This window comes from Ictalurus furcatus, chromosome 11, assembly GCF_023375685.1.
Source record: "Ictalurus furcatus strain D&B chromosome 11, Billie_1.0, whole genome shotgun sequence".
Lineage (NCBI taxonomy): Eukaryota > Metazoa > Chordata > Actinopteri > Siluriformes > Ictaluridae > Ictalurus > Ictalurus furcatus.
This window is the reverse complement of record NC_071265.1, coordinates 8,789,076-8,804,623: the sequence shown is the minus strand read 5'-3', so window position 1 is coordinate 8,804,623 and position 15,548 is coordinate 8,789,076. Positions and strand designations below refer to the sequence as shown.

Below are 15,548 nucleotides of genomic sequence, written 5' to 3'. Positions count from 1 at the left end.
CATAGGGAGAGGTTACAGAGCGCAATTATTCAAATGATTAAATGCTGTTGATGGAAACTATCGCTGTCCTTTCATTATATGCATCGCCGACGTCAAGCTAAATTTCAGTCTGGCTGGTCTTCAAGTTCAGTAAATAAATGGGGGGGGGACGTGGGTAATTCTTTATGCCTGACACCACTAATATACAGATTTTAAACTAGGGATAAAGAGTGTGTCCTGAAAATGATTTTTAACTCTGTGATTAATAAATCATACTGCAATATTGTGTTCATCTGAGCCAAGGACGTGATAAAGACAGAACATGATAAAGAAAGAAGACAGACTGTAAGGCTTACATGGGTTTGTTATACTTGGTCGAGTCCGCATTCCTTCTATATCTATAAAGGCTTTTTAAGACAGAAGTATGGACGCTGGAGTGGCTGTACCGAGCATTTGGAGACTAGGTTAAACCATGGAGTGTGAGCGGAGTTCAGAGCAGGATCCTCCCCTCATGGTGCTTTTTCCGAGGTAAAGTGCCTTTAGTGTCAACATTCTGTACTGCTGAACGCTGCAACAAAACGGTTCTGCCCTCATGATTTATAGTCTCTCAACTGTTATTAGACCCAGAGTCTGAATTACCGAAGAGCTCCGTTTCCATCTCGCGGGCCGTTTTCGGCTTGGCCGCACGAATTCGGGACGAACTTTTTCTCTGGTGTCATAAAAGTCCACATGAAAAGTTTAGCGTTTGAGGAACACGTCGTGCGATGTCATCCATGAGCGGCAGGGAAGAAATTCCATTTACGTTGATGCAATGCTATAACCTATCTACCAATGACAAGCTCCATCCATCAACCAACAGGTCTCAATTTAGATCCCAGCATGCAATGCAGCCTGTACCTGCAGTGAAACGGACATCTGCTATGGGGCACGTGATGAAAAGGCAGACATCAAGATTGATGTATAACCCTGGGAGCAACCGGTCAAAAACTAGACCTATTTGCAGACATCATGATAATTGCCAATTTTTTTTTTTTTACCTCTGTCCATGATCTTGTCATATATGATATATATTGCCCAAAGTTTTGTTTAGTTTTTTTTTTACTTTCATTGAACATAACTGTGGGATTGCCTTTTCCAAGAAGCACACATATGACTTTTAAACTCGGAAAAATAAGAAAGCTCAGAAAACAGATTTAGGACTTCTTCAATGCTTCGATGCCAGGATAATGATGATATGTGTGTCTATACACTGTGATTGTTAAATATCATGATTTACACCATAGAGCTGCTGAATTCTCATTCCTGATTGGTCAAAAGGTTTTGATTCATTTTGTATAATAGTAGCTCTGACTGTAGTGAGTTTAATGCACTTGTACTTGGCGTGGGTGATATATCGATATAATGATAAATAATGACTCGATACGCTTTTCTGAGATATCGTTGGTATAGTGATTTATTAAATATTATTTAAATGGTACTGAATAGATGTTGATTTGACAATTGTTTTAATACCTAATCTTTTTTGTCTTTATAGGCATTAAAGAAAAGTATTGTCAAACTCCGTTTAACGGCTTTTTGTTTATTTTACTATTGTTTTGCAGACAATTTGCTAGCTAAATTATATATCAAAATGTCCTCAAGTATTGTGATATGATGTTTTGGTCACATCGCCCAGCCCTATGTACTAATATATAACCATTTCTATATTACACAACAACAACATACACAGTGACTTGCATGGGCCCCAGTATATGCTGTTATTATATCAGTCCATGGCGGACATTACACAAACAAATTTTAAAAATGTGTGTGGAAGTGAACTTTTCTGTGGGGAGACGTTTATTTGGCATTGATGTAAGGAGTCTCCAGTTTTCTGCAATAGAACTATCTTAAGGACAGAGGACTTTCTGCTTTCTGGGTCTCAGTAACATGACAAGCTGCTGCAACTCAAGTAATAACAGGAACTAACTTGGTTATGATGTTCCACAACATTAAATGTATAAAAGGTACCGTGTGTTGTTCTTTAATGAAGGAAAATGGTTGGTTGTTGGAAACTTACTGCGGTATAAGTGGATTAAAACATTTCAGGACATGCTGTTAGATGAAAATAACTCCGCCATCACATTGTTGTTGATTTTCCTAGCACGCACTGCATGTTCTATAGGTGTTTTATTCCTTACATACAGCATAACTGATTGTAGGAACATCTTTGGTCTGGACAAACAGAGGTCCTGTAGTAGTGCTTTCTACTTTCTATAGTAGGTGATAAAAAAGGAAAGGGCAGACTACTTCATTTATATCAGACATCTGAGTATTATACACAGTGGCCTAAGATGTTATATGTACAAAACAGTCTTATAAACTGTAAAAAGTCAAGATAAATTATATGTGATCTTTTTTTCCAGACCAGATTACTGAACCCTCCCCGCACTCCATATTTGAGTTTTTAACTATTTATCTCTTCATGAGCTCAGTCTACTGATACAGCAGGGAAAACTCAAAAATGCTCGATGCCTGGGGTCTCCAGGATGAGGAATGAGAAACAATAATTTTGGTTATATTAACATATTCCAATTCCAATACATCTGTACTTATAGAGTAAGCGTGACAGATTGGGGATTTGGCTTGTACTTCATTCAAGTACTCCCTCAATGCACTTGTTGGTTAAAATGAACACTTTATCAAAACTAAATAACGTATACTGCTTTTCGGGACATAATTCACACAGCTCAATCTATATTAAATGAACAATGACTCTACACACAAGTGCTACACAAATTAAGCTGGCTAATCTTAATCTCCTGGCTAATGCTAATTTTTTTTTATCATCTTGAACCTTTGTTGTTCACTGAAGTAGGTGGTTTCCCTGAAATACACTTAAAGCACTAAATACATGAGCGAACTTCCCACTTAAGCTCTAAATGGTTTGGTTTAAATTTTGAGGGTTTGTAAATAGTGAAACCAATGTTCATCTTGAGAGTAGATTATTTGCCTTCGGTTTAATCGAACGTCTAAAACGTGACATCGCTATTCCATGAAAACACTGTTTTGAAATACATTTAACACATACTTCTGTTCTTTGCACCCCTACTTAGTGCTAGACCTAAATGAACACCACAGACGTCATTCACTTGAGACGTCACTTCAACACTTGAGATTTCACTGATAGCACTTTAGCTAATGTATTTTGCTCAATGGGGGATTTTGCTCTGCATAATTAGGCGTTATCTTATTCCCAGTTCCCTTTCTGAGGCAAATGAAGCAATCCTACCTTACAAAGGCCCTCCAACTGAGAGGCTTAAGACGGTGACACATACACACTCATGGCACTTTAAGAGTTCCATTGTCATTCTATGTGGAGGCAAAACCAACATGGGATCCAATTTGATTTAAGGATCAACCCTCAGTCAATATAAAAATGTGGTTATCGGGTAAGGGTAGGGTCCGTAAGGTAAGAAATTAAGGCACATAAGGCACAAATTAAAAAAAAAATTTACTCAGTTTTGAAGATTTTAGAAGTGTTTGTACACCTCAAAAGACAATCAACTATATCCATATATTCACTCAAACACACACACACACACACAGTTTAATACCTGTATTTCCTGACTCATTAACACACATAAGTCAGTACCCTCACACTGATTAATTTCATTATTACTGCTTTCAGAAGTTACAAGTGCTACTCTGCTTGTTACATTGAAGCAAAAGTCCATCCTTAAACACACTAAATACGTTTACACTGAACTGTTTGTGACATGCTTAATGATTGTGCTTCCAGTTTGTTGGCTGGTGTTGTATTTTTTTGTTATACCTGTGAGAAATTAGCATTTGTCTGCTGCTCTGTCACATTACTACCACAGTTACAATGGTGTTTAATGTGGTGATAAATCAATCATGGAAATGAATCAGTATTTACGTTATTACGTGAACTAATAATTGAACATTTATTCACATTAAGAATTTACTAATGGTGAATTTCTGTATTGTTTGACTCAAGAATCATGAGTGCTGTTCTATTCCTGCTTTCTACTTATGACAACGTTAAGTATTGAGTGATCCAGACGGAGTGACCCAGGTGTTGTATCATTTTTGATATAAGAGGGGCAGTGTGACACCAACTCTGTTTATTTTAATTTATGCATCCAATGTTTAGTCATGTAATCAGATTTTGTAGATCCTGTTTTCTATACAAGAGATTCTGTTTTTGTAAAAGCGAGCAAGTATGATAATGAGTCACGTCTAAAAACCTTATAAATACTCTCTGTAGCCTACTGGAGCCTCAGCAGAAGTGACTTGTCTCAGAGTGCTTCTCGGTTCTCGAGAATCGTAGTAATAAAACAATACATGTTTTGCCCGAGTTCTCTCTCTATATATTCTTATAGCTGAATTTCCAACAATCTCAAACACAGGAGATAATGGTCACATTTTGCTGTTAGCTCCGGGAAAAAAAAAAAAACAATAGAGTGAGAGCTTCTTTTTTCCACCATTTTCAGCAAAGTTCAATGACACACTAGTGAGAAATCCAATGTAGGACTCAGAGTCCCAGAAAACATTCCAGATCTACTACACAGCTGCGCTGAGGTTCAGGAGAGACCTGTTTCAGCTAGTTATCAATGTATGAGATGACAAGCATGCTGGCAGTGATGGTGGGATTAGCATGAAAGATGGACAGATTAAAGGACTAAAGCACTGCTGCATCACTTTCTTTAGATAGATGTGATTTCACACTGCTGCCACTATCAGTGAGTTAAGGCACTGTGGCTAACCAAAGTGAAAATAAACCAGTATGTCGAGGAAAGAAGTTTAAACCATTAATGTCACCTCAGAATGTAATAATAAAATGAATATTTTACACAACTAAAGATCACATTGATTATAAGGTAAATATCGACATGTAAGTCGTTCAAGATGGAAGTCATTCATTTTAAGGTGTTTAAAAAAATCTATTTAATTAAACGCGTGGTGGGTGAAACAGCTTTAGTCCCTCTGCGGACACCGTAGTCGCATGTATCTGATTAGATTAGCGCACGCGATATTTTAAATCTGTCTGACGCCCAGGCGCGAGCGCTTTAAAGCTCCACTGAAAAGTGTCCATGAGAGAGAGAGAGAGAGAGAGAGTGTTGGGGTTAAAAATACCGTTTTAAAGTATTATTGCTGTATAGAAATGATCGAAGATTGAACATGATCACAGAACTCACTTTCCAATACTGGAAACCGGAAATATGGACAATTCTACTTCCAATAAATGATTTAATTAAGTGTTATTAGGAGTGATGACTATCACCTGCTGTGCACCCGTTCAGGACGGTCACGTGATCTAAATGGACAGTTTACACACACACATACATTGTATACATTTTACTATATAAAATGATCATATTATATATTTAAAATAAATAATCTATTTTGTAATCCTGCGCCTTGGTTATTTATGGTATTATAAACCTGTGTTCTTTTGCATACACAGTAGAAACCCTTTCCTGGACTCATGTATGAACTCATGAATCATCTTTAGTGTGGACATTGCATTTTAATAATCGCATCCTAAAGGTTTTTTTCCCCCCCGATTTGTAACTTCCAGCAGTTGATGATGAGGAAACGTAAGGCTCTTACCTGCAGCAGTGCGCGTCATGCAGCTGCTCAGTACAATCATGATGAAGTGCAGAACGCAGCGGCGGTGTTGTTGGCATCCTCGCGGTGCCAGTCTCTGTGCTGTCCGCCTCGGCCACCACCTTCCTCCGCTCTCGTGCTCCGGCGACATGCCTGTACATCCACTGCAAAACGGTTCAGGACTTAAAAACTGGACTGGAAAGTGCACGAACTCTTTGGAGGCTCTTTACGCGCGCGCGTTTGCTCCCCTGCGCTCGCGCACTCTCTCTCTCTCTCTGTCTTCCTCCTCCTCTTCCTCCTCCTCCTGTTCACTCGTGTTTAGGAGTTGGACTTTACTTTCACCCCCCTCGCTGACTCCTGCACGCTCCCGCATCAAGCCAAAACTCCGCGCACACACTTCACATATTACGGAGGCCCCCCGAGCTGAGGCCACGCGGTTCCCACAAGTGAGTGTGTGTGTCGCCACCTGCTGGTGGAAATCGGACACGACCTGCACAACCTCTCGATGAGCTGTGGTGCTCAGATTACAATTTATTAAAGGTGCAATATTCGATTTAAAATAATAAAAAAAAATACTTGTATAAATAATCTGGAAGATATGTACAACATGGGGGCACAGTGGCTTAGTGCTTAGCACGTAAACTGTTTAGTTTGTGAAGGAATGACAACGACATGTGAAGGAATCTTGAGAGGAACCATACTCAAGAAGGAACCCATTCTCTTCTAGGTGACCCGGATAGAGCGATTATAAATTGTTACAGTATACAGGTGTAGGAGAGTAAAGTCAAACACAACTAAGTGTGTTGAAAGGATGCTCAGTATGAGCTTATTGTAAATGAGTGTCCTGGGATGAGCACAGGACAATCTTTATGATAACAGCAGCAAGGTACAAATCTAGATTATTCAGGTGAGATTATCCATGGAAGCAACTGTTAGCCTGAAGGATCAACGCAAGGTTGAGAAACAGCCCAGTAATAATAATAAAAAAAATATTTAGCCAGCGGCAGTTCTGTGGTCAGAAACTGACACTGGCAAAGAGCTAGAGGTCATTTCAATTGTGCATGGAAAAAGATGAGCTGTAGTTTCAAATTGTACACCTATAAACATGGACCAACAAAGTAGGTATGCATAATAAAGTGGCAATAAGTGTACAGAGTTTAACACCTGTACTAGGGCAACACATGCTACCATGTCAGTGTCATTGCTGTGCTGAGATGTTCCACCACCCAAATAATATCTGTTCTGTGGTAGTTCTGTTATGGTCCTTGTCTTTATTGGACAGGATAGAGAGCTGGAAAATAATGCAAAGCAACAGTTTGTAATTGTACATCTACAAAGTGACCTGTATGGGAAGTTTACCCGATAAAATGATGAATGAAACTAGAGATAAGATTGATATACCTAATAAAGTGGCCACTGACCATATGTTTCTGAACTATGTGTGTTAGCGTTAAAATGTTTTAACATTTTAAAATTGAAAGATTAAGCTGACTATTCAAGAATTTCAGTCATTTTCCCCATTCTTTCTTTAGTCATTAACACTCACATGTGATAATGTGATGATAAAACATGGCAGTGTGTATCAATTTATACACGTGCACATTTTTTAAAACTCCTCCTTACATTTCAACATCTATTATAGCGATGCTCTTTAATCCATCAGTTCGACTAACATCTGGAAACTTCTCCGGAGATGATTTATGTGGATTTAAAGCTGAGGTGTCTTCACGTTTTATGAAAGTCAGCATGCTCCCGTTTCGACTTTAAAGCACTGCAGAACTATAGGGACTGTACAGAGACTGGTAGCAATTTACAAGCTCAGGGTCTCGCATCCTGACCTGTTTCTGTTCATTTGTGTCATGTCGACCGCGGAGAAAAGGGTTCTGAGTGATCACCTTTTGAAGTCATGGTATGAGCTGGTTCTGCAAACCCAAAGTTCATCTTTCATTTCCTCTCTATGCATCAGCATTTTGACACATGCTAACCTTAGCCTGCGATCAAAGCCGAGCCTTGTGACACATCCCAGCGGTTTTCAATGAGGAAGGAAGGCAGGAAGAGGACAGCTAGGTGTTGTGTAGAGTGAGAGGGGTTTTACGTGCATGCATGCGCTACAAACATGGAATATGAGTGTGCTGAAACATCTTAATGAATAAATACATGAGCTGTAGCTAAGTCAGTACTTGGAACGTTTGGAAGTGAGGTACAACCAGGAGGAAGCAGACAGAAGTAAGATCCAGTCAAGGAAGTTTGTTTTTTGTACATCCTCCACCTGATCTCCTCATTATATTCATTATACTCAAAGAACAGGTTATTTTTCTCAAGACATCATTGAGAACGCAGGTTAGTACAGCAAGCAAATAATTTAGAAGGGTGTAAATACATTAAATAATGAATCTCCATGTTTCAGGAGGGCACAGTGGTTTAATGGTTAGCACATTTGCGTCGCACCTATACATGCGTGGAGTTTGCATGTTCTCCCCGTGCATTGGGTTTTCTTCTGGGTACTCCGGTTTCCTCCCCCAGTCCAAAGACATGTGTTGTAGGCTGATTGGCATCTCTGAATTGTCTGGAGTGTGTGTACATGATTGTGCCCTGCAATGGGTTGGCACCCCATCCAGGGTGTCTTTGTCCCAGAGTCCCCTGGGGTAGGATCCAGGTTCCCTGTGACCCTGTGTAGGATAAGTGGAACAGAAAATGGTCGAATCTCCATGTTTCTGCACTGGTTTATAAAAGCACATTGTGCATTTTTCATTCAGTGTGAGAAATAGTCAAGTAATGACTATTAGGAAACATTAGTGGTCTGATTATAATAATTAGTGGGCTATGAATCAGATAAGCAGAGATAGCACTCCAAATTCATTTATTCATCTTCAGTAAACACTTTATCCTGGTCATGGATAATCCGCTGTGGATTATGGAGCATATCCCAGAAACACTAGGAGCCATGGACACATATATTCACACACTCATACACAACAAAGGGCAACTCAGAGTTGCCAATCCACCTACTAGCATGTTTTTGTGAGGTGGAGGAAACCAGAAAACCAGGAAGAAACCCATGCAAACATGTGAAACTCCACACATACAGTGCCCTCCACTAATATTGGCACCCTCGGTGAATATGAGCGAAGAAGGCTGTGAGAAATTGTCTTTATTGTTTAACCTTTTGATCTTTTGTTAAAAAAAATTCACAAAAATACTTTCATGGATATCAAACAATTGCAAACACAACACAGATTTATCCCCAAAATATATTTGTTAAATATAGGTGTGCAACAATTATTGGCACCTTTTTAGTCAATACTTTGTGCTACCTCCCTTTGCCAAAATAACAGCTCTTCTCCTATAATGTCTGATGAGGTTGGAGAATACATGGCAAGGGATCTGAGACCATTCCTCCATACAGAATCTCTCCAGATTCTCCAAATTTCAAGATCCACGCTGGTGGACTCTCCTCTTCAGTTCACCACACAGGTTTTCTATGGGTTTCAAGTCAGCGGACTGGGGACCTTGATTTTGTGGTCAGTAAACCATTTTTGTGTTGATTTTGATGTATGCTTTGGATCATTGTCCTGCTGGAAGTCCAACCATGGCCCATTTTAAGCTTACTGGCAGAGGCAGTCAGGTTTTCATTTAATATCTGTTGATATTAACAAACAGCAGTTACAGTGTGATGTAGCAAATAAAAACAACAACAACAACAACAACAACAACAACAAAACAATGTGTCATTTATACAGGGATTCTTTGGATACTTCACTATAGATTTTGATAAAAAAAATATTGAATATGGTAAAAGTATTATAGTATGTAATTCATAGTGTATATGGTTTATCATTTCTACTGGTAAATGGCACACTTACCTTACTGTTACTGGTACTGTTACCTTTGGAGTTAAATATTCCTAGTGAAAAAGAAAGAAAAGTAAGAAAACAGCCTGTTGCCTTTTCTTCAGCCTGATTGCATCTAATATTAAACATTTGGAAGCTATTACGTGCCATGCAGCAAAGGAAGCAAAGTATTTATGACATGCAGCTATTTTCTCTTTATTTTTCTTCCGATGTCTATCTGTTTTATTTTCCAAGAGCAAAATAAGATTGAAATTGCAACCATGAACAGCATTTAATTGTAATGAGCAAGGAGACTGAGGCCCATACAGGAAGAGCCATTGCTTTGCCTGAACCTCCACCATCAGCCCCCAAACAGCAGCACTTCCCTTCAAGAATAAACTTTCTGTCCTGGATCACTGATTCTGGACCACTGGTGTGGACTTCTGCATAAATTACAAATGAGAACTGGATTGCCAACTTTTGGACCTTCTGAGACGTAACATACTGTAAAACACTGCAGCAGACTGAACTTTGTGTCTTAACTTCAGTCACTACATTGAATGAGCAACAACTTTTATTTCTCTGTTAAAAAACATTTTTGGAGAAATCAAGTTCTAATGCACTAAAGAGTATTACAATGATTAATGTTAAATGTTAAATGTAAAAAAAAAAATTCTGTTGCATGTAAAAATGACACTTTTATTTATTATCATATAACCCTTTAAATGGTGTTGTAATGAGCAGATACCATAAGCTCTATGACATTAATTTAGTGACTAAGCAAAGTGAACTGCAACAAAGGTGGTATTCATTGCACATAAATATGAAGAGAGCTTCAGTGGGCAGGGTAAGAGGAAATATTTGTGCTCTTGGGTGGTCCCTTTTCAGAGCTTGTCCACTCTGTAAGCCTCTAATAACAGCTGGAATTAAAATGGACACTGGAAAATATTTGATCACAGAAAGTTTCATGACAGAATTACCCCATTAGCAAAGCAAAGGCCATTAAGAAAATGGGTGCTGTCATGTCTGATAAGTGTGAGTGTGTTTGTGTGAGAGATTCTGTCATAGTGAAAATAAGAGAAGGAAACCATCAAGAGTCGAGCAACACTGGGATCATGTTCATGTATTTATTTCGCTTGGTTTAAATCATCAGCTATTATAGTTTGCACTTGATCAAAGCAATCTTTATCCATGACCCACTGAAGTTCAGTATGTTTCTTGTCACACCATCTCAGGTGTACATAATGCTTGCCAGAAGGGCATGGATTACATTCTTAAAACTTAAGCAATAATAGCATGGATTGAAGTAAATAAATAAATAATAACTCTGCCCATAATTCTGACCTTTGAAACTTGACGTACAATTTATGTTGCGCAAATTGTTACAAATTTGCAAGTGTCAAACCATATTACAGTAAATTCAAATAAATATTGCTCAGTATGTCAAAGTATGCCAAATGTTATTAGGAAAATATATAAAAGTCTACATTAATTCATTAATCTTCAGTAACCGCTTTATCCCTGTCAGGGTTAAGGTGGATCCAAAGCCAATCCCAGGATGGGACACTTGTCCATCACAGGACACTATGCACGCACATATTTGCGCACTTGTTCACATCTAGGGACAATTTCCCATAGTCAATCACAGAAGAAACATGGACATGGAGAGAACAGAAACAGAAATGGATAAAAACTCTCCCCGAGCTCTAACCCAATTCAGGATCAGTGCGTTGACCCTGGAGATTCCCCACAACCCTGTAGGATAAGTGGTATAGAAAATGGATGGATGGATGTCTATTTGACATTAATTCAGATTAAATAATAAGGTTTACTCATGACAGATTTAGAACAGATGTACAGATGTTCTGTAAGATCAGCCAGTACTTTAGTGTAGCAAATATTTCAAATAAATAATAACATAACCCGTAAATGTGAAAATAAAGAAGCAACCTGGTTTCCATTCTCCAATCCAAGGCACTAAAAAGTCGCCTACTGTGCAAAGGAAAAGAATTAACTTAAAAGTGTTGGTAGTGCCATTATATGACATAATAGCAACCAATCAAAATAAAGCTTTACTAACTATTTCCATGTCACATTGTCTGTGGGATAGAAAGAATCAGAACCATGTGAAGAACAAAATGTCCTACTCTTTAATTCACCAAAAACACAAGGAGGAATTGGAAAATAATACTTATTGATGTGTGCTCCAATAGACAACCATTTACAGATGCCAGGTGGAAGGTATTTATGAAGATGAGCTCATTGCATGAACAGAGAATAAATAAGTTGTGACATAATTACAGCAGACGAGGACATGAAAGCTAAAGATAAAAGCTTAAACATCTGTGTTCTATAGGTATAGAGGAATGGTTCAAAGTAATACTGTGTTTAATATAGAATCATAGGTTTACCTGAACTGGTCTTATCAGACAGTGTTTTAAAATTAACCATGGCATTTCTAGTGCATTGTGTATATGAAATGTGTTATTATTGGCTAGTCTCAACTTAGATGAAAATACAACTGACTAGCATAAACTCAGTTTATTATGTAACTTAGTATGTAACCCCAGATAACTGCCAAGAAAGAAAGCCAAATCTCTCTGTCCATTTGGGACAGTGAGAATCAGTGGATACCTTGTACACATGTGCACGAACGCCAAGACCTTCCCATAGGAAGGTATTTTTTTTCAATAAATACCACTGTCATATAGTCATCTTTCCCTGAAGCCTTCTTGCCAAGTTCGTATCACGCTGGTTCTGAATGACCTGGCAACATTCATAAATACCTACAGTATATACATAAGTAGTGTTCACAACTTATGTTTCACTCCCATTTCACATCTACAAAGAGTGAGAATACCCTGGATAATGCAAGCCACAATGTCACGAGGAACCTAACCTTCAGAGTTAACGGGTAAGGTCTTTGGACATGACTGCTGCATTCACACCATTAGGAGGGGTCACGTTAACCTTATTCAACCTGGAGAAAGTGGTGACACATATGTAGCAGCAGTACAGACTTCCTGGAGTGGCATACATCCATCCACCCCTGGGCTGCAAGCAGGAGTCTGAAGTCTAGTTGCTGAATTTGGTGCAAACATTGGAAGTATCAGTAGTAGAGGAAGAAATACATATAGTAGATGGTAAAGCCAATCATTGGAAGAGCATCCTGTTCCAGTGGGTTGTCTAGCACCACCAGGAGAACCACAATCAGGAACAGTTGGCATTGCAGATGAGGTCCACTTGTGCCTCTCCAAGTCTTACTGGACAGCACAGCCATAGCACCATTGTACAGCCCGGGTATTTTAGATGTTCTCAATTGGGTAACCATGGCTGTCCACTTGAGGAGCTTACACACAAAGTGGAGTGAGACATCCACCCTCGTCTTTATGACTAATACAGTGCATCCGGAAAGTATTCATAGCGCTTCACTTTTTCCACATTATGTTATGTTACAGCATTATTCCAAAATGGATTGAATTCATTATTTTCCTCAAAATTCTATAAACAATACCCCATAATGACAACATGAAAGAAGTTTGTTTGAAATCTTTGCAAATTTATTAAAAATAAAAAACAAAAAAAGCACATGTACATAAGTATCCACAGCCTTTGCTCAATACTTTGTTGAAGCACCTTTGGCACCATTTACAGCCTCAAGTCTTTTTGAGTATAATGCTACAAGCTTGGCACACCTATTTTTGGGCAGTTTCTTCCATTCTTCGTTGCAGGATCTCTTAAGCTCCATCAGGTTGGATGGGGAGCGTCGGTGCACAGCCATTTTCAGATCTCTCCAGAGATGTTCAATTGGGTTCAAGTCTGGGCTCTGGCTGGGCCACTCAAGGACATTCACAGAGTTGTCCTGTAGCCACTCCTTTGTTATCTTGGCTGTGTGCTTAGGGTCGTGGTCCTGTTGGAAGATGAACCTTTGCCCCAGTCTGCGGTCCAGAGCGCTCTGGAGCAGGTTTTCTTAAAGGATGTTTCTGTACATTGCTGCATTCATCTTTCCCTCGATCCTGCCTAGTCTCCCAGTTCCTGCCACTGAAAAACATCCGCACCGCATGATGCTGCCACCTCCATGCTTCACTGTAGGGATGGTATTGGCCAGGTGATGACTGGTGCCTGGTTTCCTCCAGACATGACGCTTGCCATTCAGGCCAAAGAGTTCAATCTTTGTTTCATCAGACCAGAGAATTTTGTTTCTCATTGTCTGAGAGTCCTTCAGGCTTCCGTCTCACCACTCTACCATACAGGCCTGATTGGTGGAGTGTTGCAGAGATGGTTGTTCTTCTGGAAGGTTCTCCTCTCTCCACAGAGAGACACTGGAGCTCTGTCAGAGTGACCATCGGGGTTTTTGGTCACCTCCCTGAGGTGTACCTCCACCTCCCATTGTTAACTGTGGGACCTTATATAGACAGGTGTGTGCCTTTCCAAATCATGTCCAATCAACTGAATTTACCACAGGTGGACTCCAATCAAGTTGTAGGAACATCTCAAGAATGATCAGTGAAACAAGATGCACCTGAGCTCAGTTGTGAGAATACTTATGTACATGTGCTTTTTTTTGTTTTTTATTTTTAATAAATTTGCACAGATTTCAAACAAAGTTCTTTCACGTTGTCATTATGGGGTATTGTTTGTAGAATTTTTAGGGAAATAATGAATTTAATCCATTTTGGAATAATGCTGTAACATAGCAAAATGTGGAAAAAGTGAAGCATTGTGAATACTTTCCGGATGCACTGTATATCACAATGTTGTCTGAGAGAACCAACACATTGTGATATGTGAGAACTGCAAAGAAAAACGTGATGCCCCCCCCCTCAGTTTCAGCTGGTTGATGTGTTCTGATCTCACTCTAAGGCTAAATGCTCCCAGTGCCCCTGTTCATACACTGCTCTCCAGCCATTAAAGGTTAAAGGAGGTAGTGACTATCAGTCTCTGTTCAAGAGGGACAAAGCTTCTTGGGTGAGGCCCTGAGCCCTAAAAAGTTTGGGAGCTGATGGCAGAACTAGAGTTTGTATTTCTCTAACATTTTCATGTTTTTTAGAGCAAAAAATACAAGTCAGGTACTATTTATGACTGGTGTCATATGACCAAAGATAATTTTTATGTTGCTACAGTTAGAAATGTAATAGTCCCATTAAAATTACATAATAATTCATATTTAGGTAACACTCTTTTCTATATGAGGCAGAACAATACCCAGTTAATGTTTTGTTTTACTAGATTCTTTTAAACCTCTCATCATCGTCTTTGCCTGGCACTGGTTTAAGAAAAACCATCAAAGTTTGTCTGGTAAGAATATTATGGTTAAATCAGTGTTTAATGTCTGGCCAATTCTGAAAGTTTCCCCGAGCGATTTGTGGTGTGGAAAGCAGAATATGTTTTATTACGCATGTTTCCTGTCTGCATCTCATTCTATCACTATAACCACATCCTTATGTGATGTGAGAGGTGATTAGTATAACAGTCACTCAGATTTCCAGTCAGGATTCTTCTGACATCTTATACATATAGAAATGTGCTGTTGTGTCTCAAATATGAAAAAAAACACAACTTTTTAATTAAGGATATTTTATATGTTGGTATATATATTTATTTATTTTTGTTGGTCCTTTGTTTTGAAAATATGAAATACAAGTATAAGAAGACTGACACTGTCCTTTCCCCTTCAGTGAACTGCTTTTTTCTGCTGGGTGAATTTATCCACCATTGGTCCAACCATTGCTTCACTGGCACACATCCAGATCATTGGGAGGTAGAAAATAAATGTATTTCATTTTTTTGTTTGCTTAATTCTCTGTGATAATGTGATGATTGATTGATAGGGTCAATTTGAAAGTACAACCCTGTTACCCAAATTCTAGACACCTTGGACAGGGTGACAACACATCACACTATGGACAATTTGGACATGCCAATCAGCCTACAGCGCATGCCTTTGGACTGGGGGAGGAAACCGGAGTACCCGGAGGAAGCCCCCGAAGCACGGGGAGAACATGCAAGCTCCACCCGCACATGCCGGCGGTGGGAATCGAACCCCCAACCCTGGAGGTGCAAGGCAAGTGTGCTAACCACTAAGCCAAAGAAAAAGAAAAAGGTAAAAAAAGAAAGAAAAAGAGG

General features: G+C 39.1%; 1 protein-coding gene across 1 annotated transcript in view; it reads right to left on the bottom strand.

Annotated features, from left to right (window-relative positions):
• Window positions 1–7,162, bottom strand: part of ror1 (receptor tyrosine kinase-like orphan receptor 1) — a 138,259-nt gene extending 131,097 nt beyond the window's left edge. The window contains exon 1 of the mRNA XM_053635732.1: window positions 5,596–7,162. Coding sequence (XP_053491707.1) covers window positions 5,596–5,743 — 148 coding nt within the window. The 5' untranslated portion in view covers window positions 5,744–7,162. The remainder of the gene's footprint in view (window positions 1–5,595) is intronic.
• Between the last annotated feature and the right edge of the window lie 8,386 nt (window positions 7,163–15,548).